The sequence below is a fragment of the Scomber japonicus genome, chromosome 5 (assembly GCF_027409825.1).
Source record: "Scomber japonicus isolate fScoJap1 chromosome 5, fScoJap1.pri, whole genome shotgun sequence".
In the NCBI taxonomy this organism is placed as follows: Eukaryota; Metazoa; Chordata; class Actinopteri; order Scombriformes; family Scombridae; genus Scomber; species Scomber japonicus.
Window position 1 is genome coordinate 30,382,281 of NC_070582.1, and position 24,962 is coordinate 30,407,242.

A 24,962-nucleotide genomic window follows, 5' to 3' on the forward strand; every position below is an offset into this window, starting at 1 on the left:
GAACTTCAGAGATCCTGTGTGGAGATGGGAGAAACTTCCACAAGGACAACCATTACTGCAGCACTCCACCGATATGGGCAAAGTGGCCAGACATAAAGCCCAGACATATGAAAGCCCAGTTGGAGTTTGCAAAGCACCTAAAGGACTCTCAGACTGTGAGAACAAGATTCTCTGGTCTGAGTAAAACCAAGAAGACTGTTTGGTCTCAATTCTAAGTGTTATGTCTGGGGGGGAAACCAGGCAACGCTCATCATCTGCTCAACATCATCCCAACGGTGAAGCATGATGGGGCCGAAAGTTCACCTTCCAACAGGACAATGACCCTAAGCACACAGCCAAGACAACACAGAAGAGGCTTAGGGAAAACTCTGTGAATATCCTCGGGTGCCTGACTTTAACCCAATCCAACATCTCTGGAGAGACCTGAACATGGCCGTCCACCAACGGTTTCCATCAAACCTGACAAAACTTGAGAAGATCTGCAGAGAAGAATGGCAGAAAATCCCCAAATCTAGATGTGCAAAACTTGTTGCGTCATACCTCAGAAAACTTGAGGCTGTAATCACTGCCAAAAGTGCTTCAAGTACTGAGTAAATGCTCCGAGTACCTACATCAATGTGAGTTTTTTCTTTTTAATACATTTGCAAAAAACATCTAAAATCTTGTTTGTGCTTTGCCATTACTGGTTATTGAGTATAGATTGATGAGGGGAAAAATGAATTTAAACTATTTTAACATGAGGTTGCAACTTAACAAAATGTTAAAGAAGTGAAGGGGTCTGAATACTCTCTGAATGCACTGTAGATGTAACCCGCTGCACACTGCAGTGTTAAGCCGGGGCTTGAGGTACAGTTCAGGTATGCACTTGCTGCTACAGGTTTCTGTCTTGATTGACAGCGTTAGTGAGCCGACAGCATCACGCCATTGTCCTTCAAACTAGCGCCGTCTGAGACCGCCTCAGCTCCTTCCGTAGCTCGTCTTGGCTGAGCAGATACTGGAAGCAAAGCATCAATGAGTTAGAGTGGCAATGAGTTAGAGAGCTTGGTAGTTGGTCTTTATCATTGACCGAGGATCAGTTAACACATTTAGTTTGGGTAAATTTGGTATTGGCATTGGCTCTAAGAATAAGTGAGACCAGGAGATTTTATATCAAAAGTCTTTGACTTAAGTGGCAACATCAGGTTCATGACAAGGACTTTGTCAAATTTGTCTCGACAGGCCTAATTTGTTAACAGAAATGATACTGCTTATGTTTAGATCTTGTACATACTGTATAACACCTTTCAGGAGGAAAAGTATGAGGAGAACTGATCCCAAGTCAGAGTCAAACCAGCTTCACTGCAGAATAAGCAACAATGGACATTTGTCATAGCAGATATGTTGACTTGTCATAGCAGGAAAAGCACAGGTGGAACTAAAAACATAAATGATGACGCACATTTACTCAATTATTCTACTTAAATACAAGCATTTCTATTTTCTGCAGCTTAACATTTTGACTCCAACTAAGATTTTCCATGTAAAGCGTATTTGCATTATACATATCCACTATACATATTCAGTTACCCAAATGTTAATCATTTAATGTAATATAAACAGTATAAAATAACACCTAGTCAGGGCCAGGCTGTATGATGATCTTCATTCAATATACGTTAAGTACATTTCGCCAACATTTTTTCTGTGGCTACGTCTGAAAATTTAAATGGATTACTTTTTGATAATACTACTACTCTACTCTCGCAGAGTTAGATGAGAAGATCGGTACCACTCTCATGTCACTGGGTTAAATATGAAGCAACAGCCAGCAGCTGGTTAGCTTAGCTTAGCAAAAATATGCCTAACAGCGACTGTAAAGCTCACTAATAAATCCTAATATCTCTTTTGTTTAATTTATACGAAAACTGACATGTAAAAATATCACATTGTGGTTTTAGGAGGGGTTGTGTATTGGATTCATTCTTGGCCTGGCACAGACATTTTTGTATCTTTGGGCAGAGCCGTGTAAGCAGTTTCCAACTTTTTTCAGTCTTTATGCTAAGCTAAGCTAACAGTCTCCTTAATCTTCTCATCTAGTTCACAAAAAATCAAAAAGGCGACTTTCCCAAAATGTCAAACCACACTTTTAGGTAAAAGGTCTCGGTACTTCTTTCACTACTTTGGTCAGTAAGCCATGATCCAGCATAATGCACGACATCCCTACATGGAATGTGGCCATCATTCATTTTGCTTTTCATGCCATGACTTATCAGAAAAAGTCTTTTATTTCATTATTCATCAGCACTATTGAAAGCACAATGTCATTGTTTCAACAATAATTCCACAATGTCACGTATTCCTTATGAAAAAAAAAAAAAAAAAGTCTGAAACAGTAACGTAAAAGTTAATTTAGTTCAGTTCATTTCTTCAGTTAGACTTGGAAAATATTTCACTTTGAAATGAAAATCTTAAAAGTGTAATGAAACAGAGGTGATATTTTAGTTTGATGTTTATTATACAGTTTTCCACTTGAAATGTTGCTCTAGGCTGCTACTGAGAAGTGCTTTTACACATTTATTATGTGGAGCCTTTGGGCTGAATTTCTAAGACAACTTCACAACAGGAGCTGCAATCTGCCTGATAACAGCAAGCAGTAAAATACCAGTGAGTATGTTTCACACTGGCAGTCGTGTTGTTTTCAAATTTGCACTTAGACCTGCGACGTTTTAATGTTTTTTCTGCCCCAGGTTAAATCCAGAGTTTTCCATCTGAGTGACTCAAACGGCTGCTGCAGCCAATGAGGAGCAGTTATTTTGTGAGTGAATCAGCTGCACAGGCCGTTAATCAGCAGCTTGTGTGTGTGTGTTTGTGCTTACTGTGAGGTTGTTGATGCTTTCAGACAGAGCCTCTATTTGCAACACGGTGCCCTCTGTGATCACCATCTGCAACACACACACACACACACACACACACACACACACACACACACACAGGTCTCATGAACCCATGACGAGTCACAATTACAGAAGTATTTTCAGTGAAACAATGATAGGTTTCTCAGGCTTTAGTATAAATTACTGACTGAAGGGATGTATGAGGCTTGTACCTGCAGCTGCATGCTGAGCCATACTCAAACATGGGTTACCATGGTGATGGTCAGCAGCCATCTAAGGGGAAGCTGGTGTCATAAACAGCCATGACAGCTGCCATGATGGTGAGGGTGATGATAATGGAAGCAGGTTAGTGGTTGATGCAGGTTATTGAGGCATGTGGCCAGCCATGGCTCTGGATAGCAGCACAGAAACACACAATGTACAAAAGCCACATTTCAAGTGCCTCAAATCACATCTGCTTCTCTTTATCTTCATAGTGGGGATTCATTTAATAAGAGAAATCAGTAAGAGTTGCCCATGTGTACCTCCTAAAGAGAATGCCTATCCTTAATATTGTTTTACATCCACAGAAAAAAGTTAATTACACGCACTGCTTCTTGTGTTTAAATAAGGAATCAACTTTTACACACGTATGATTTTGTTTATTAAATGATTTGAATCAATCTTTTTACATTTACAGGACAACCGTTAGGTTTTCTTTCACGGAGCAGGATTCTCTTTACTATAAAAATACTATTACAGTCAAATATGAAAATAACAGTACAAAATCACCACCTCAGGTTCCAAACAAAATGTATTGATTACTACTACTTTAGAATTTGCTCTGCAATCACATAAATATTAAATAAAATCCATCCATAATAAGATTATGCAAATATTGCACAAGTTCATCTCAACCATGCGACAGAACTCTACTCAAACTGCAAAATCAAAAGTGTAAATGATGCGATAGCCGACTCACACATATATAAAATCATCTAATGGTGGCGCACAAATGTTAGAACAATGGCTTAATACTGTACAACAAGAGATGTCCATGTATACTGTGTGGATTACAGGAAGTGATGTCACAGGAAGTGGAGTCCAAAGAGAGGCAGTGTTCTCTCGAGATGAGTTAGATGGCACAGGTTTGAGGCTGAGGTCGGGTTAGTGAGGCATCTGACTGGAAATGAAATTACTTCAAGTGTGCAAGATTCACTGTGTCAGTACACCCTTCATGACAAGCAGCTAGCGACTGTGGCACAGTCAGGCAGGTTTATCTGGGCGTCTGTGAGATCTCTTCACTCGTAAGGCACAGGGTCGGGCTGATGGGCGGGGTTTAAAGGAGCAGGGAGGGAGCGGGCTGAGGTGTGATGGGCCGCAAGCAAAGGAAGCAGAGTAGCAGTAGTGATAACCGATTGGCTGATGGAAAAGCGTGACAACATAGTTGTCCATGATGTTGACATAGTATCGCCATGTTGCTGTCACAGCTGTTGTCATGGAGATGGGTCAGATCTGTCGTCGTTGAGCCCCACCTGGTCCCTGGAGCGGTCGGGCTCTCGGTCCAGGATGGGGCTCAGTCCTCTGAAGCCGACGTAGGAGCGCATCTGTACCCCGTTGACCGCAGTCTGTCCTGACTGAGGCGAGGACGACTCCATGGGACAGATGTAGTCTGTGGATTCATCCGGCCGTCTCCTCCTGAGATGAGTCAAGTTAGAGAAGCCCAACTTCTTTGGCTGCAATGAAACAAGAGAAGACGATTTGACTGTTAGGTTGTCTTTTCAATCTCCTCTGCAGCTGCTGCCATCAGGCTGATTCATAGTGACTAGACTGAAATTAGTTGGTGTGCATCACATCTGATCATCTGCACATGTTCACGTATTGTTACCTTCAACACCAAGGGTTAGGGTTAGTATAATGAGGGGGGGATTTTTTAAAAAGCTGCAGTAATAACAATATGTCAAATGACTGTGTGCTATTGTGAAAGACAGTTATCACCTGAGAGCATTATACTTCCTTTCAGCTCTTTGTTTTGCTTCAGTCTCACCTCTCATCAACCTCATCCCGTTGGTGATTGAAAAGGCTCTGATAAATTCAACTTCACACCTTTATAAAAGGTGATAATAATGCGTCAAGGTTTTTGTTTTCAGTTTGTTACATTGCCCCCCCCCCAAAGCTTTAAATTGTATACTTGAGATGCATTTTATCATATGATACGATATATGATAAGGTATGATACAATAAGATGATACGATACGATATAATGCGATGATACGAAACAAACTGATACGATATAATAAGATGATTGGATACAATACGATGATACAATACAATAAAGTTTAATGTCCCGAGTGAAATTTGTCTTGCAGAGGTGGACTAGTGCAAACAGTGCTGCACACAACTTCAAACACTTCTGATTAGTTAGTAGATTAAAAACTTTTAGCCTACAGACAGAGGTATTATATTCTGTGCCTTAACATCACATCTGTACTCAGTGTTTTATATACTCACACTTTCTTCTTTCACTACATGTGAGCAGTAAATGTACCACACACAGCAGCTTCTATAAATGTGTCCTTTGAGCTTGCTCTTGCTGACTAAAGCTGCTGTGATATTATCACAAAGCACCATAGGATATCACTTGGCATGTGGCTGGACCTCAAGGAGGAAATCCACACACAAGTAAATCTCTTTTAGTGTTTTTAAAACCCCACAGTCTATTACATTACATTTGTCCTAAAAACCATCCATAGAAATATGGAGCAGCTTAAGAAAATTAAGATTTAAGTGTCCGAGGTCATACATGGGTCAACAGTAAGTGTGAGTTGTGGGTTTTTTTGGTGCCTGAGTGGAGCACAGGGGGACTTAGAGAGGAGTCTTAAAGCTGTGAGGAGGAGCAGAGCAGTGCTGGGTTTACTCTGCTCTCGCAGGCTTAAACACACTGAAGGCTCAGAGCTTAAACTGAGCTGACGCCACACATTTAGGTGCTTTCTCTCACGCTTGTAGAAAATGAGGCGTGTGCTCACTTAATGCATTATAATGCAGTACTTCAGGCTGTATAATAGTACCGGTGCTTTTATTTTCTCACCTTGACTTAAGGGGTGGTGTTGAGTGGTGTGTACTGCTACACCACCTCAGTGTACTCTCTCTTCTCCTGCTGGGCATGTGCTCCCACCAGGCAGATAGCAATACTGATATATTCACTCACGATACGATACAGTATGATACGATACAGTACGATACAGTATGATACGATACAGTATGATACGATACAGTACGATACGATACAGTACGATACGATACAGTACGATACGATACAGTACGATACGGTACAGTATGATACGATACAGTACGATACGATACAGTACGATACGGTACAGTACGATACGATACAGTACGATACGGTGCAGTACGATACGGTACAGTACGATACGGTGCAGTACGATACGGTACAGTACGATACGATACAGTACAATACGATACAGTACGATACGGTGCAGTACGATACGGTACAGTACGATACGATACAGTACAATACGATACAGTACGATACGGTACAGTACGATACGGTACAGTACGATACGATACAGTACGATACGATACAGTACGATACGGTACAGTACGATACGATACAGTACGATACGGTACAGTACGATACGATACAGTACGATACGGTGCAGTACGATACGGTACAGTACGATACGATACAGTACGATACGGTACAGTACAATACGATACAGTACGATACGGTACAGTACAATACGATACAGTACGATACGATACAGTACGATACGATACAGTATGATACGATACGATACAGTATGATACGATACAGTACGATACGATACAGTATGATACGATACAGTACGATACGATACAGTACGATACGATACAGTACGATACGATACAGTACGATACGATACAGTACAATACGATACAGTATGATACAGTATGATACAATACAGTATGATACAATACAGTACGATACGATACAGTATGATACGAAACGGTACGATAACAGTGCCTGTGCTTTTATTTCCTCACCTTGACTTTAGCAGTGGTGTTGAGTGGTGAGTAGCCCACTGCCTCAGTGTACTCTCTCTTCTCCTGCTGGGCCTGTACTCCCACCAGGTTGTTGAAGTTGGTGGCTAAGTGGCGTCTCAACAGCGTTTTCTGAGGGGGGATGTTCAGCAGCATGGCCAGCGTGTCCGAGCTAAACCGAGGCTCCAGCATCTGTGAGATAAGAGATGAGTTTAACTCGCTTTGTGTAGCTTTGTTTATTTAGCCTCATTAACTGTGTGACTATGTGTTACTTACTACCAGCCCTCCGTGCACTCCGCTGCCCCTCAGGTTGGGGGCGTACTCTGCCAGGTCCACCGACCTCAGCCACTCCATGACCCTGTGGTTGGACCACTGGACCACCTCATTGGGAGTGAATTGGTTCTGAAATGCGCGCACACACACACACACACAAGAGTTTGCATGTATGGACACAGAGCAATTTGCACACACCCACTAATATGTTCATGAGGAGAAGACGATCAAAAGTTTCAATAGCATTTTCAATACAGGATCAATATGTCATGTGTACTATACTTCCTACATTTGCACCATGTTTCAAACATTAAAATGATGTTTTAGGGCACTTTTGAAATTTAGAATTTGGAAAATTCAGAAGTCTAAAATCAGATGTTAAAATCTGAATCTGGAATTCAGGCAACTTTATAAAGTAAAGCAAGGCAATTCAAGATGCCTTAGAGGACATAGAAAGAAAACATAAAACATAAAAGAAACACAAGATAAAATAGCATCAGTGCAGTGTAATATATAACAATAGTCTGTTATTTATTTTAATTGAAGGCAATTGCAAAGGTTTTAAGAAAGACTTTAGTTTGGACTCTAATGTCATAAGAAGCTAAAACTCAAAAACACACCTTTAAATAACATATAAGAGAAAGCTGCATTATCTAAATTCTAGACATCAACATTTTGCCACTCCTTGTCTTCTTTGAGGATAACCCTAACCTTTAATTCAAGAATTACAATTGAACAAACAAAATTACATTAATTCTCCTTCCTCCTTTCTTTCTATGTTGTTGTTTCTGTTGGAGTGATGACATCAGTAGGATAGATGAGCATTTTCCTTTGAACAGTACAGTTACACACAGCTGACTCACCTCATTGCTGGGCCTGCGTTTGAGGCAGTGAGGGTTGAACTTGTTGACATGTAGAACATGGATGGCACACTTGATGCTGAGGTGATGCAGCTGGCTGGTCACTTTTAGGAATAGCAAGTCATTCTGAGATAGAGAGAAGAAATAGGAGAGGAGTGGATATACAACAGGAGAAAGAAAACACCAAAGGAGCCAAGGTTTTGGTACTTTTAATATCGAAGAAGCCAAAACTTGCCAGAAATTGATTCATGACTTCACTTATCTGGAATTCCACAGACATTGGTTTAAAGATGTTATTAAACTTCAAATCATTGATTCCAAACTCACCACAGTGAGGTACTGCAGCATCTGTCCATCCACTCTTCCTTCATTAAACTGGTCTTTGTACTGAGGAAGGCCAATGTCGTCCAACCAGCCTTTGGAGCACAAAATATCAGCGTTTTCAACAAGATGAACGTCAGAATAAAGTTCTGTTGGTGTGTTTGTGTGTTTATGTGTGTGTGTGTGTGTGAGATTTCAGTACTTACGAGTGACCCAGACGTAATCGAGCTCGGCAGATTTCTCCACCTGTTTGCTGCTGAACGTCTTGATGGCCAGCTGGAGCTTCTTCCTGTGCAGCGGATTCTTTATCGCTAGTTCCTGGAGACACAAAGAGAGCTAATTTACATTTCTTGTCACGCTTACATTATTCATGAGTCATTTGATTAAAAGGAAAACAAAGAAAAGAATTGAAAAAAAGATGCATCCTGGTGGGAGAGCCAGAGAGGGTTGTTGTTGAGGTAGAGAATGTGACAGTGTTGAAGGCGAAACTAAACAGCAGCTTGAAAAGCAGAGGCAGGCGTTGCTAAATGCTGACTAAACAGACAGACAGCAACAACAATTGGACAGGTGAATGTAAAAAATAAATAAAAAATTGACAGTTTGGATGGAAGATTTGTCAGGTAAACTAGGGAGCGTTTTGGAGCGTCAGATGGATGTGTGTGTGTGTGTGTGTGTGTGTGTGTGTGTGTGTGTGTGTACCTTCTCTAGGTCTTGTGGGGTAGCCGACAGTAAAGACTGACCGCTGGTGACCCAGTGGCGAGCGAGGATGCTGTATTGACCGAGTCCGATGTCCTCGAGCCAGTCACACACCTGCTCTGTGTTCCACTTAGAAAAAGGTATCTTCAGGTCTCTGACGTGGCGGAAAGAGAAATAAAAGAGTTTTAAAATAAGATTCACGACTAAAACAGTGTCAACAAAAACTGAACATAGTGTGTTTTTGTACCGTGTGTTCCCTGAACGGGCCAGTCGTGGTCCAGCTGTGGCTCTGAAGCCTCCCCTCTTGAACTCTCCCAGCTCTGGGTCATGCACCTGAACAGGACTACCTGACTGACTGCGACGAATCCTTGGGGATGACAAAAAGTGTGTGTGAGTGCGTGTGAAGGACATATGTACTGTAAAGACAGAGATTGAAAAAACAAGGTGAGGAATGTGACAGCAAAACTTACTTCCCCCAGAGTTTCTTAATGCCTCTGTGAGTCTTCCTGTTGTCTGGTGAGACAGGGGACTGCTGTCCAGAGTCCACTCCGGAGGACAGGGGGGACTGGTCTGATAGGACACTCTCCTCCAGCTTTTCTGAATGCCCTGACAAACAAAAACACAGTGACAGGGAACATTTTTAACTTCAGCATTAGCAGCTCTGGTCACCTACTATCACTTAACATGCAGCAGATAGTGATAGTCTACTGGGAACACATGGATACATTTGGTGTTTATAGCCTTATACTTTAATAGTACATTTGGTGCTGAAGCCAATTTTCCAAAAGATGTTTGTACACACTTTTCCAGAATTTTCCCATAACAATAAACCAAAGACAAAAGCTAAAACAGATATTTAAATAATATAAAAAGCAGTCCATCTCTGGTCATTCACTGCCTGTACAATAAAACTACCACATAAACAGTCATACATCCAACTACTCAGACAGTGGAGAACTAGAACTAGTGTACACACTAAGGTTGTGATGCAGTACCCACCAACATCATAGAGGTCATGTTTTCCAGGAGATCCTGAGGCAGAGGAAGTTAGTAAAGTGAGAAGAAAGCAAGTAGAAGCAAGCATTAGTCACACCCTCTTTATCTTCAGAATAAATGTTCATGCACTCAGTTCATGTTAAGTGTGTGAAGTGGAAACATGCAAATCCATGAGCCTTAGGCAGGTGCCAAACTCCAAACTAAGACTAGATGAAGTCTTCTTGTTGACATGAAACGCATATTTATCCTACAGACACAGTGAGTGTGGTTGGTGTATACATTATGAAAGGGTGAGCTATGGACTGATGAGGTCATGTCACAACCACAGGGTGCTGGGTTTGTTTGTCTTTTCTTAGTGGAAGACTCTTTATCTGCAGCATTGTCCTCAAAACTCTGACCAGACTGAAAAGATTATTCCCTCTTTCATGAGTTTTACAAAGGTGGTGTTAAAATAAACTCACACTAGTGGAGCTTTCATTTAGTACATGTATACAGTATTCAGATCCTTTACTTAAGTAGAAGTATTCATTCAGCAATGTAACAATACTCCATTACAACTAAAAGTCCTGCATGTAAAGTCCCACTACAGTAAAAGTTCAACTATTAGTTGAATAGAAAGTACAATATTTTATAATTATACTTTGTACGGTAATTTATATTATCACCATCACTATCTTCTTCTGGACAAGCTCCATGCTATTGGTCTTTCCCAACATGCATTGCTGTGGTTTCATTTGTATTTTCACATCAGAAAGCAATGTGTTGTTTTCAGAGAGTGTGAATCAGCTTTACTCAATCAGCAGAGATTTCAGCAGAGATCTTTATTAATGATCTCCACTCTCTTTCTGATTGACCTACACATACAGTATCTGCTCTATCATCATTTTGCTTAGATTGCTCATGTTTTCAGTATTGCTACAACTATTCCTTTATTTCCTTTATTTCTAGATTCATCTTAGTTTTTAAAGGTCGTATTTAGTTGTTTTGTTGGTTGCGTGTGTCATTGTTTATTTATATATCATTATGTCTAATACTATATCTGTTATCCCTTTGTTGTGAGAATTTGTTTGGGACCCCCCTTGAAGACTAGATGATACATCTCAAGGGGCTTATCCCGACATAACAAATGTCTACACAATTTCCCTCTGAACTTTAGTGGAGTGGAAGTATAAAGTAGCACAAAATGGAAATACTCAAGTAAAATAAAAGTACCTCATTGTGATGAAGTACAGCTATTTTCCTCCTCTGTGTATATGTATATAACAGGAGACATGATCTGTTTTATTTGACTCCTGTTTGCTTTGAGCCTTTGCTCAACGTGCTCTGTCTCTGCAACATCCTGATCCAGACAGTCAGTGAAAGCGTGCTGGGTGAATCAGTGAGAGTGTGTGTGTGTGGAGGGGGGGGAGAAGATGAGAGGGGAGGGGAGGGGGATAGGATGTCAGGTTGCATCCTTATTTGTTTACTTTGGATGTCTAAGCTAAGTTGAACTGCACACATCCTTAAGCATGCACCCCTCGCCCTCTCAAAGCCCTCTGATTACCCTCCTGCTTTAAGCTCTGCCTCTGTGTGGGCAGATACATGGGTGGCTGTGCCTATTAGCTTAAATATGTGTGTGTGTGTGTGTGTGTGTGTGTTTCAGTGAATGCTGATGCGAGAGAGCTGAGCATTATCTTCAACAAGCTCTGTGAGTCATGAGGGAAGCCTAATAATCCCGACCCTAAAGCTGCTTGATCTTCACCTACTCAACCAGAGTCTGCTCACCTCTGAGCTGTGACTGTGACAGACAATCTTGTTTTCTTCACAAGATAATGACCATGAATTTAGTTTGACAAAAAAAAAACCTTGTGTTTGTATGATTTCAGAATCAGAACAACAACATTAGAGAATTCTGAAAGTGTATATTTCCGATGTTTGGATTTCCGTGTGAGCATACGGTACCTAAAGCCGGAGCACTGGCGCTCCTGCAGCGAACTGCAGCCAGAAAACAAACAGAGGAAAAACAGCAATCCGACAGCAAAGCAGGAGAGGAGGAGGAGGAGGAGAAGGAGGAGAAAGGGCAAAGAGAAAGGAAGCAGTTGGAGCAAAGTTAGTTGACAAAGAGTTATTCAACATTTACAGTTTCTAGTCATGCATTCTTTTCTGTTCCAGATAGACGACACAAGAAAATGAGCATGTTTCAGAGTTAAAACACTAGAGCGGACTCAAACGTGTAGATGCTCACTCAGACTGTAGTCCTGGTCGTGGTTGTGGTTGTGGACTGGAGACAGCTGGACGGGAGATAAATACTCTCCGTTTCTCTCTCTGTCTCCGTTCAGCTCGGCACGCAGCTCGCTCTTTTTACTCATCTTCCCCGGCAACGTCTGGTACTTGTTCAGCTCCATGTGAGGACTCTGTACAACACACACACACACACACAATATGTCAGCTTTTTTTATTTGGTGTAGTGTAGCACCATTTTGGATTGAAATGTACAATCTTCTTTGCAATAGATACACTGATGATGAAAAGTGGGCACATCATGTTCTGATAAAATATGATATTCAGATCAGTCGTAGCTAAAATAACTTAGAACTCAGTGACTTTGTATTACACAACCGATTCCCTCTCCGTCTGTATACAAGCTGGACAGTCCCGTGTAAATATCTTTCATAGGATAACGTCGGAATCATGATTTGATTTTGCTCCTTGGCTCTGTTGTGTAACATTGTGTCCTTTGGAGGGTGAATGTCTGATGCTGCTGCTGCTATCTGACCAGCATCAAAGTCAGCCAGGCTCTGAAGGAGTAAGAGGAGAAAGGCCAGCAGTAAGAAACAGCTGGGAGGCAGCTGTGACGCCGAGCACTACTGACAGCCACTTCAGGTGGGTCGTGGCCCTTTGTGTGTGTGTGTGTGTGTGAATGAATATGTGTGTAGTGTGTATATATATGTGTTGGAAGAGTGTGCTCACATAGGAGGTTTTATTTTCTATTCCTCAAAGGGAAAACGTGATGTGAACTTTGCTTGTCATGCTGGGAACAAGAGGTCAAAGGGCACCTGGAGCGTTACATCACAGTCAGCATTACCCACTTAATCTCACTTTATGAAGGGATTTCAAGCAAAGATAGAGGCAGAGAGGTAGAGTTTTTATACTTTGAATCAGTCTTCGTGACAGATCAGTACTTCACTTGTTACTGTCACACCTGCAGCCTTCTTAAGCATTTCAACTACTTAAAAAAAGATGAAAATGGTCAACTTTTAAGTACTTACTGGCGCTACTGTTTGCCACTGGTACCTTATAAGAAGAAGAGTGCACAAATCTGCTCATAAATAGTCATCTACAGCCTCTACAATGTCATGTTTGACCTCTTTGTGGCTTCATTTCAGAGATATGCAGCTTGCTCAGGGTGGCATTCAAAAGATCAGGTGAATAATTTAATAACTCAGAATAATACAAGGTGAATAAACAACAGAAACAAGCACCCTATGTGGTTATCATCAACAATAAATATCAGAAATGCCTTGACTTCTCATGCACTTATATAACAGGAATGTGTCTAACTCACTTTCAGTGTAAGTCCAGCTGATCTGATCGCTGTCAGATCAGCTGGGCTTCATCCCTATTATTTATGAGCTGTAGTGTCTAAATGTACATAATGTGTGTCTCTTTATGAAGCTGCGTGCCACAGTTGTGGTTACATCATGCAGCAGATCAGTACCTCTGCCCCTACATCTGATTCCCTTTCAGCTGGCTGGATCTCTACAGCCTACAGCCAAAACACACACACATACACATACACAGGAGAGAGAAAAAGGGCACACACACACACACATAGAGAGAGAAACAAACCCAGAGTTAGCAGGTTAGTAATCAAACAGTCAGATTAAAGACACATTCATTTTCAGAGTTAGCAGAAGCAAATGTAGCAGGTTGGATTAGATATATAGATTAGTTTGATTAGATTTGAATCAGTAGAAGTAAGAAACAGATTGAAATGCAGTGATGAACCTTTAGTAAGGATCCGCTCTGCAGCTCTTCTAGACTGCTGGACAGCAACCTGCGCTGATGCCTGGTGAAAAACACATCATTTCTATTTGATGAACTGCTTTTCCTTTGAATTTCCTGTGAATGAAAGTGACACGCAGCTTCTACTCACCACGATCCATTAAAGAAGCTTGTATCTGCAGTGGATACCAGAGATGTGTCCATTGAGTTCTGAATACTAGAAGAAATAGCACACAAGAGTTTGGATTAAATATTAAGCTGTGAGATGTGTAGTGTGTGTGTGTGTGTGTGTGTGTGCGTGTGCGTTTCTATGTGTTTATGCTTGTACCTTGAATCCAGTTCTCTCTGGTAGGGGGATGAGGATAACATAAGTGGAGAGGACCCTCTGGATGACATCTGTGCAGAGACAAAACAGAATTTACTTACTTCTTCAGGCAAAACGTGAATGTCTATTTGTGTAGTTTGTCTTTTGTTACTACGGGTTGTGGCGGTGGGAAAAAAACAAAAACTGCATACACAGCGTAACCTTACCTCTGACCTGAGCATGTCAGAGTGAGCTTTGTGTGTGATGGCTCGGAGTTTTAAACTGCCGCTCAGCTCTTCTTCGCTGCTCCCTTGTTGGTACAAACACAGATCATAGATAAGAGAGGAGAGAAGAAAAGGGGAGTGTTTATCCACTAAAATATGACCTAATAAAGGGTAATGTAAAAAAGAAAAAGATGTCATTTTTACCCTGTGTTAGTGCCATGACCTCCCTCATCTTTCTGTACTGGCCGAGCAAAATGGTCAGTTCCTCTATACGACGGTCCTGTTGATAACAAATAACCACATGGGACCAAAAATCATCAGATGTATAATATATAAGTACAATTTTTGTGGTATTAGAAAAAAATTGGTTTACCTTTTCATCATTTGAAGCTAACAAAGACTCCATCCCCACTTTTAATCTCTGGTATTCCTGGTCTAACAAAGAAGAAAAAAACAAAAAAGCAAGGCATTAAAATCACGTAACCTCCAGTCTAGTTTATTCAGATCTAGTTAACGAGTTGTGACGGGCGACAGACAATGACAGCCATGCTAACGAGAACCAACAAGCAAAACAAATCCACACTGACAGCACGACTGCCCCGTGCACCATCACCTGAGACAAACACTGCAGCTTCTCATAATGATGGAACTGCTGATGATGATGATGGTGCCTGTATCAAGAGAAAACCCTCAAATGTTGTTTTTAAAAAAAGGCTTTTTTTATCAGCGACAATATACAAACACACACACACACACACACCTGGTGCCAAATGTCACTTAACATCCTTTCAAATATGGACATTTATCTTAAAAGAGGAACGCCACCAATTTTACACATTAAGGGGTCAGTTTTCAAGTGTTAAACAGATGTATAGTGTGGTGAGAATGTGAAATTTAACTGGGACATAAACTGAGGGTAGGCGGACACACCTCTTCTACCCTCATCCTTAACAACGGAGCACCCCAGGACTGCGTTCTGAGCCCCCTGCTGTACTCCCTGTACACACACCACTGTGTAGCCACTATTGACTCCAACACCATCGCCAATGTTTGCTGACGACACAGCTGTGGTGGGCCTGATCATAGATAACAATGAAAAGGCCTACCTGAAGGAAGTAGAGGACCTGATCTGCTAATGTCAGGACGACAATCTACACCTGAACACCAGCAAGATTAAGCAGCTGATAGTGGACTTTGGGAAGAAGCATGGAAGAAACTTTGCTTAATATCAACGGTTCCTTGGTGGAAAGGGAAGACGGCTTCAAGTATCTTGGTTTCCACATCGTAAACTGTATAAACTTGGTGGTGAGAAAGGCAAGGCAGAGACTGTTTCACCTCAGATACTTGTGGAAAGTCCAGGTATCATCTCAAATACTGAAGAATTTCGACTCCTGCACCATGGAGAGCGTTCACTGCCTAGTACGGAAACAGCACTGAACAGGACCGCAAGGCCCTGCATAGAGTGGTTTGTTCAATAGGCGGTTCTCCACCCTGCCTAAAGGATATTTACACCAAGTACTACAAGAATGATCTCAGGAGAATAATTAAGGATCCCAACAACCTGGATAATGACCCTTTGCTACCTGGAGCGGTCAGGAAGAAGGTGCTAGAAACACCCGGCCAGCACTGAGAGGTTCAGGATGAGCGTCTACCCTCAGGCTAGTAGGATCCTAAATGACACCACTAGCTAAGACTGCCCACCCTCCTAATTATGCAAATACACATACATTACTCATTTTTGTAAATACTGCTAATCATTACTTATTTAATCTGTTTTTATTGCACAATTTAAAGGAACTGACTGGGACTGGGACTGAATGACCGCATTTGCCAAATACACTTAATTGATTTATTGATGAGAGTCAGGATATAATGGCCCCTGTTGCTTCAGTTCTGACCATTCTAACCTGTCTCTGGTGAGACCCCCAACTTAATGTGAAAGAGCAAGGCTAAATTGCTGGAGTACCCCTTTAGTTTTCTAGCTGGCTTCAGTAGAGGCTGGACAACCTAAAATCAGACTTGTAATATGACACTGATGTACATAGAGTTTTATACACACTTATGTCATGGCCACTGTGAATTCTCCACTTTGATTGGCTGGATGGTGTTGATTAATTTTAACTAAAGAGTGTTCAGGTTGTGTTATTTGTGTAGCCAAAACAACAACAACAAAAAAAGAAAGAGAGAGAGAGACAATATCATAGCTTAGTGAGAACTAAACTATTTTTTTTGTTTAAAACGATATTTGCATGAATCTAAATATCCAAGTCAACTAACAATAGAGGGATGAAAGAAAGCACCTTTAAAATAACATTAGCTACAGTGAAGCTGCAGCTTGGGGATCTGAGGGTCGACTGCAACCACAACAGAAGAGAAAAGACAGACTGGTCTTGCTTTTACTGTAGGTTTAGGAAGAACAAATCACATTAAAAAAAAAAAGAAAATCAAGACCGAAATGAGTTATATGAGTATACATACAACTGGTATTTTTCATTTGAAGACGTGGCATTTTGTTGTCAAGTGGCCATCGTATAAGCATGATAAAACCCTCCAAGTCTTGTGTTGTGCTGCTCACTGCTCTCTCAAAGAAGCTCTCTGAAGATCACACCAGCCAGAAGATTTGAAAGGATGTAGTGTCATTGCACTTAGGTTCAGTGAAGCTGGACTGTTTAACTACGAATGACACAAACTGAAGCTCGGCTGTGGTCCGATCTCAAACCAAAACACTCTGCCACCAGACACTTGATTAAAAGACTGCTTAGCTTCAACATTCAAATTGGACACTTACTGCTGTCAAATATTTCAAATTTGAGCCATTCCCTTTTCCTCTGTCTGAAGAGAGCAAACGAGAGAAAAAGCTGCAGTTTCTGAGGCTTTATGAGAAAATCACTGCAGCACCTGACTGTATACTTGAAATAAACAAATCAAAGACAGAAATCAAGTTGTTGATGCAGGCAGAGGAGTTTGGCTTGAAATGAGACCCGTTACGGACGCACACCATGCCTTACATTTGTTAATCAGCTGCTTGATATACACCTCCTCTACAGCAGAGGGCAGCAGAGAGTCAAGAACAAGTCAAGTGTACAGCAGAGGAGAGAGGTTGATTAGATGTTACAGTAATCAGAGTTGACAGACACGCATATCGCTGGCTCTCACACACGCATCTGCAACTGACAGATCTAGATCTGATGTGACTGGTCAGACCGTCAGCTGTGTGTACCTCTCTCTGCGTTGTCATTGGCCGAGCCGCCTCTGGCCAGCAGCTGGGTCTGCAGGCATTCGATCTCGGCGTCTTTAGATGCCAGGAGGTGCTGCAGATCTGAGATTTCTGTCTGTGGAGGAAGACAGAGTGCATGTCTATGAACAGTGTCAGTGTTCCAGGTCATTGGGTAGCTAGGAGTCATGAGTCTACTTGATTTCATTTGAATAAGAGTATTTTTTCATCAGGTTTGTTGACTGCTGGAATTTCAAGAATTTACATTTTGTGTCTGTTCTGAGAATGATTCAAGTCTCATGGCAGCTGCTGGAGTCACATAACGAGGTGCTAATTGTTATCAGATCACTCGAGTAATGATGTGAATGTGAGTGCATCTCTCAAAAGCACACACCTACACACTGGAGAGACAAATCAGGCAATGAGTAAGTCCATCACTAGGCTAGCTGAACCAGATGTGACAGATGTGTGTGATGAGAATTGGTTGTAAATTGAGAATTAGTCTTCAAAGCTTGACCAGGGACACTCCTCTGGACACCAAAGTATGGACAGTATCAGAGTTTATCTGAGTCAGATTAGACCCACACTGTGCCAAATTAGTTCACATATCTTACTAAAGTTACTCTGATGACTCTCATGTGACTTGAACACCTACTTGATGCCTGAAAATACTTGTTCCATCCATCATTCACTTACAACTTACAAATCCAAAACTAACACATCTGCAAAATGTTGTTATTCGCACGCACCCATGTGTGCTTGTGGCCCCAATTTATACTTGTATATTTTGCTTGTGTCTTTGTTATATAAAAACAGAGGCCTTTATGTTTTTCTTGGACTTCCTATACTGAGTTGAAGACTAAATATGGCAAAGCTGCTGGAGGGAGGCGACAGGTGTCAGAAAACAGGTGTGTACACAGACTAGCATGTTTTACAATGGTGCTAAGCTATAAATGTGAACTTTACGCCTCCTGCAGCTGCTTTACAGAGTGACTACAGGGATATGTTCAGACTATTAGTTGGAAATGTTTTGTGTCCCTACATCATATTTTTTTCACACCAGATTGGCACAGCCAATGTTTTTAAAGTGAGAAGTTGCTAATGCAGCTTTTAGGTGTCTGACTTTGAAATATAATAAACACAGTGAACATGAATTCAGTGTGATCACACAAACACATACAAATGATGGATGCACTGATGCAATATTACATCAAAAACTGACAGAGAGGAAGTTTCTTTTCATGGTCTCTCTAACGTTAAGCCATCACAGGACGGACAAAAAGCAACACAAGGAGTCTTAGAGGAGAAGGTGAGCTGCAAGTGCAAAATTAGGAAGAAGAGGAGGAAATGGAGAGGCATAAGTGCAAAGGAAGAACAGAAGAAGTGGAAAAGGGGGAGCATTAGGAGTATTGGGGGGGGGGCAGCAAGAAGAGGAGGAAAAGGAGGCACCTGTGCGCTGCGCCAGCGCTCCTCCCAGTGCTGCTTCTCCAGCTGTGTGTGCTCCACAGTCAGCTTGAGGCTGGACAGCTGGGTCATGAGCGACTGGTAACACACATGAAGAGAGTAAGAGATCGAGAGCTACAGAGGGGAGAGAGAGAGAGAGAGAGAGAGAGAGAGAGAGAGAGAGAGAGAGAGAGAGAGAGAGAGAGAGAGAGAGAGAGAGAGAGAGAGAGAGAGAGAGAGAGAGAGAGAGAGAGAGAGAGAGAGAGAGAGAGAGAGAGAGAGAGAGAGAGAGAGAGAGAGAGAGAGAGAGAGAGAGAGAGAGAGAGAGAGAGAGAGGGGTAATGATGGGAGGGAGGTGATTTAGAGATGTAGAGAGAAAGAGAGAGGAAGAGTGGAAAAATAGTGAAGAGAGCAAGCCGCAGAGAGGGGTTAGAGAAGAAGAAGAGAGGATGCAGAGAGTGAAGGAGGGAGAAGAAGAGAGGAGGAAGGAAGCACTGTAAGCACAGAGGAAGCAACAGCAGTTTAAATTAACCAAGAACAAACAAATAGGTGCATCTCAATTCCCTTCACTGATATTTCCTCGCTCCTCCATCCCAGCGTTCACCAGCTAACACGCCCTATTACTAGAGAGCAGTCACTGATTGGACGCTGCAGCAGATTAATCACAGCTTCCCTGCAGTTTTATAATGGAGTGAAGATGGATAACAGAGTAAACTCAGGTGTGTTGCTCCCAAGTTTTATATTTGATTTATTTTCTGGTTCACCATCTAGCTAAACATCTGTGTTAATTGTAGGTGAACAGAAGAACCACAAGCAGCTGTTATTATGGATCAAATTAAAGTAAAGTCTTTTTATATTTGACATCATTTATCGTTGTTACCATTCAGTCACATGTGAGGCCGCAAAGCTCAGAGTGACATTTAGCCTCATAGATTATTTCCAGTGTTCAAACCAAACTCTGATCATATTCTGAGTTATTAAATAATAACTTCACAATCAGAATAATAATGAATCAATAATATAAATGCATTCTACCAGTAGAAATGATATCTATGTACAGTTGTTTGTTAAACTGGTAACAAGCTGCAGAAAGACAACAGCTGCTCTGTCAGTGTTCATTTAGTGTTAACACAATGAACATGTGTGCGGGGGCAAAAGTCCATCAAACGTCGTTCCAGCTGTTAAAGCTGACAGCTGATCCAGCTGTGATCGGCCGCTGCCGTCATCGGAAACGGACGTAGCTTTACATGACGAATCAGAGGAAAAGGAGACGTGTCATTTCTCTAAAAACACATTTCCTCATGCAATAAAAGGGAATTGAGATGCATCCCGTGTGTTAGAAGAGAGATGCTTCTTTCAGGAAGTTAACCTCTTAAATTCTGCTGGGCAATCATTCTTAAGTCATGTTGTGCAACCAGACACTTCATAGTAATCCAAAAATACCTGTTACATCTCTGACCACAGCCAGAACCACTGATGTATGCTCTGCTGCACCTGTAACCCCACCCACCGGTGATGTCACAGGGCATTGGAGGACAATATTACATCATAGCAGCAAGATGAGAAGTTAAATCACTAGAGGTTAGCAACAAAACAAAACAAAAATCAGGTGATTTTTAAGTTGCTCTTTAAAGGGAAACGTGTGAAGTTTAAGAGGTTAAATCCATAAGCCAGGCAAGAGAAGCACCATTCAGTTATTCTGCATAGAAGGAATAGCCCAGATGTAAGTTCATATTCATAATACATTTTGCAGCTTTACTTATTGACATGTTTCTTCCAAAGCTCTCTGTACCTTACTTACCAACTCTGTCATTCCAGACTGTTGGAATCTGTAACAGTATTTTTATCTACAGCTGTTACTAGTAAAACATGTAACACTTGAACTATATATACTGTCAAAATAGTATATGCAGCTGGTCCAGATTGGCTGACCACAAAGATATATGACAAAGGCTACATTTGTGTAATTTGTACCTTGGTGGCTCTCAGTTTCCTCTCATACTGACTCTTCTCTCCCTCCAGCTCATCCACTTTGTTCTTGAGCTGCTTCACTTCTTGTAGCAAATCCTGCAGAGAGCAGAAAAACCAAAACACAGCATCTGTTAGTCCTTAAATATCTCTGTAAAGTCCAGCTTCAGTTCAAACATTCAGTCATTCAGATGAATTCACCTACATGTGCACAATTATTCTGAAAGTTCAAATGTCTTAAAAATTCTTCCAAACTTCAGAATCAGCAGGATGTTTGTCTGCGTTACTGAACTGTGCACATGCACCACATATAACATGGGAGGGTATTCAAACATGAGCTTCACATTCAGTGCAGTTATAAAGGTCTCCAGGGCTGGACAGTGGTTAATATAGGAAACATGATCCTCCTGAAACAGACACCACAGCGTGCAGTTATCCACAACCAGGAAAAGGATGAACCTGAGGACCCACAACAGGACCGAAAGCCACCCAGGCTTCACATGTGCCTGAATGGACAAATCTACAAAGCCACCCCTTCTATTGCATCCCCTAAAGTTAACCATGCCATTCTGAAAACACTGCCTTTTGGCAATATGACGTATTACAGGAACTGTTACATGACCCATCCACCTCGTCAGTGTAGGAGGAAACAGACATGTAAAATGTTGTTAGTAGAGGGAGGACCCGCTGTCATGCAAGCAAACCACATCAAATGAAATAAAACCACAACGCCTGCTACAAAACCCAATTTGAAAGGATTTATGAAGACAAAGTCCAGATCGAGGCTTAAATGTGATTGTCCAAATGCCTCATACACTTAAGGAGCTACTGAAGACTGAGAAAGGTGCATTTTTCAAACTACTGCAGTAAGGTGGTACAGGAAGATTTACTTCTTTTATTTATTGTTGTACATTAAGCTTCAAAAACCTCAATGCACCTCAAATGTATGGAAGCATTTGGAAAGTCAAATAAAAAGGTCTCCATATATCTGCAAGAACCAGTAGAGTAGAGCGTGAGCCCAACATCCTGCAGTACACACACAGACACACTACAAGAGAGGCTGTTAGTTTGATTCTGTGGAAGTGTCCAAATACCGGGTGGCGTGTGTGGACTGGTTAAAAAGGGGGAGAGGAGAAGAAGAGAAGAAATGATGGGGGGAGGAGGGGAAGATGAGTTCATCCATCAAGTCTCCCTACGTGTACAGTCTGTCCTCCATTGTGTGTCCGGGCGTCACAGACACACAGGCTCAGGTTTGAGCCGCCAAACCCGACCTGAGGGCCGTGGCCCTGGGCGGAGCTGTCTCTGGGCTCCCCCTGGTGGGCCTCCCTCTCCTCCAGGGCCCGTTTCTCCTGGATACGAGTGCTGATCTCCTCCTGAAACTTGCACATCTGCTCCTGGAGCTCACTGATGAGATTTACCACACACTGGGAGAGATGGGGAGCGACGGGAGGATGGCAGACAAATGAAGGGGGTGGTAGAAGAAGGTAAAAAAAAAATTAAAAAAATTGGTGAGATGAGGAGAAAGAAAAGAGGATTGAGTGAAAGTCAGTTGCGAGGAGAGAGGAGAGGAGAGTCAGACATGATTTAATTTAATTTAATCTTGTCAGTACATGGGAACGCCTGTTTCCATATATCCATCACAGTCGACTGTTACTGAGGAAAATATTACAGAAATGCCAAAAAAATCAAATGAAATTGACAAACTGAAAATCAAATGACATTAATTACAAAACATAATGCAGAGGAAGACTTGTAACTGTGTGATGAAGATCTTGCATGTTAAAAGAAGGAATCCTTACAGGAATCCTTAAAACAGTTGCTGATTAAGGAAAGAAACATACATACACACATGACACACAGGCAAACTGTATGACACCGCTGAGGAACCCTTGGTCACTTACATACATATAAATATACTGTTTTCATGGGACATGAGATGACTGTTTTATTCTGCTTGTATAAAATGAGTCACTGGCGAGGCAGTGAGAGTGTGTGAGACAGATGCAGCCTCGGGGCAGATGCAGACGAGGCGCATCGTGCCTCAGTGTCTCACACTGTAGAGATGGTGTGAGAAACAGATATGTGTTTAAAGATTCAACTGAACACACCCATACACTCACCCACACACTCACCCACACACACACAGAGTACAAGTCTTTCTGCCCCACTATTTGGGATGCCATGTAAGGACTAATAGGAAAATAGCCATGTGTTAATTTCTAGGTCATTCTGGGGTCAGTGGAGAAAGTGGACAGTCCAGCAGAGTTTGGTAGAAGGACTATTATTTACAGCCTAAGTCTTTTGTTCACTCCCCTTTGAGCTCTGTTTTGGTCTCCACCAGTTCCTGAGTCAAATCTGACTGTACAGCTGTTCAAAGGCCTTATCTCATACTTTGTTTTCATTGACTGCAAAAGGTTTTAACTTCAATGTGTAATTTATTTGTTTTTTCCTTCTATTTACCTACCTAATATTGTTTTGCATTCTTCTTCTTGTTTAGCTACTAAATATGGTCACCAGCTAATTGCTTTGTTTGTCTGTTCCTTACTGCAGAGGTTGGCTTTATCAGCTTATAGCTATATACAGCTGAGGACAGTACTGAGTGGAGCTGTGAGAGCAAATATTCAAGTTTTGCTGAAAAATGATGAGCTGACAAACACATAGTCACTTATACAAAATATTATATAAACCATATTTTATAGTATAGCAGAAAAATTGAGTTTTTCTTCAAAGCTTTCGGCTACTTTTGTTGTCGTTTCTTCAGAGTCTGCTGTTTTATACTTCACATACTGATGATTTCCCCCGATGAGCTTCATTTAGTTCATGTGCTTAATTGCATCTTGTGGATGTTTGACGTTAATTTCTAAGGACGCGCAAGACCAACACTCACAAATGCAGCACATGAGTGAGTAGTTAAAAGTGATTATATCAGTGATCTAACAGGCACATGTTTTTATTAGATTTTCTGCAGATTACATTTGACTTCATGAAGCATGCTCTTTTTTTATTTTCATCTGAAGTATCCTTAAAATAATGTTTTTAAGAAGAAGAAATGTTTTTTTTAATTTTATAATAGGACAAATATTTCAGCCACAGAGTAGCTCATACATTTACTGTTGTGATTTCTTAATTAATAAAATCGACTTTGTTTGTCAGATGTGATGTGATCTGTCTTTCAGCACACCATTACAGGCTTTTAAACCTCCATGTAACAGCTCCACCCTGAACATCGGGGTTATTATAAGATGCCTGAACTCAAGCCAAGTCTGATCCCAGCAGAAATAGGGCCATGACCCAGAATTTAGACCTGTCAGAGCAAGACAGGAAGAGGCAGAGAAGATAAGAGTCGCAGCAGACAGAGGAGAAGGATCAACAACAGAACACTGTCTGTAATTTCAACTTTTTCACATAAAATAAAGCAAAAGCGTGGTCATCAAACTGCAAACCCTTTTTCCTGAAGAGTTGATGTTTTAGTAATTCAAGGTCTTCCTGTGACAGCAGTGAGATTATGTGTGGTGCTCCTGTGGTTTCCTGAGGTGAAAGTGTTTGGCCCCCAGGAATGCTTAGAATGGATGCCTACCATTCCTTTTGCCAACCAACCGGAGCCTTGCAGCTGTTACTAACCACACACACACACACACACACACACACACACACACACACACACACACAAACACACTCACACTTTCCTGACAAAAATGAAAAGCCAGTGCCCGTTACCATCGTGACGTCACGTGACCATGGCAAAACACCGGTACTGTACATCGGATATGTTGGATTTGGGTGTGT

The 24,962-nt window shown here is 41.5% G+C and overlaps 1 protein-coding gene across 5 annotated transcripts in view; it reads right to left on the reverse strand.

Annotated features, from left to right (window-relative positions):
- Positions 1-409: 409 nt before the first annotated feature.
- Positions 410-24,962, reverse strand: part of ppfibp2b (PPFIA binding protein 2b) — an 86,750-nt gene continuing 62,197 nt past the window's right edge. For 3 of the 5 annotated variants that reach the window (XM_053319303.1, XM_053319304.1, XM_053319307.1), the window contains 19 exons: positions 21,183-21,275; positions 17,772-17,883; positions 14,925-14,986; positions 14,756-14,831; positions 14,555-14,637; positions 14,352-14,419; positions 14,175-14,240; positions 14,027-14,087; positions 13,737-13,784; positions 12,264-12,432; positions 9,514-9,649; positions 9,291-9,410; positions 9,047-9,197; positions 8,554-8,665; positions 8,354-8,442; positions 8,030-8,152; positions 7,170-7,295; positions 6,897-7,085; positions 3,355-4,588 (listed from right to left, as the gene is read on the reverse strand). In XM_053319303.1, coding sequence (XP_053175278.1) covers positions 4,349-4,588; positions 6,897-7,085; positions 7,170-7,295; positions 8,030-8,152; positions 8,354-8,442; positions 8,554-8,665; positions 9,047-9,197; positions 9,291-9,410; positions 9,514-9,649; positions 12,264-12,432; positions 13,737-13,784; positions 14,027-14,087; positions 14,175-14,240; positions 14,352-14,419; positions 14,555-14,637; positions 14,756-14,831; positions 14,925-14,986; positions 17,772-17,883; positions 21,183-21,275 — 2,124 coding nt within the window. In that variant the 3' untranslated portion in view covers positions 3,355-4,348. Of the gene's footprint in view, positions 995-2,855; positions 2,922-3,354; positions 4,589-6,896; positions 7,086-7,169; positions 7,296-8,029; positions 8,153-8,353; positions 8,443-8,553; positions 8,666-9,046; positions 9,198-9,290; positions 9,411-9,513; positions 9,650-12,263; positions 12,433-13,736; positions 13,785-14,026; positions 14,088-14,174; positions 14,241-14,351; positions 14,420-14,554; positions 14,638-14,755; positions 14,832-14,924; positions 14,987-17,771; positions 17,884-21,182; positions 21,276-22,372; positions 22,601-24,962 lie in introns of those variants that run through there. The other 2 variants (XM_053319308.1, XM_053319306.1) reach the window with 2 other exon arrangements.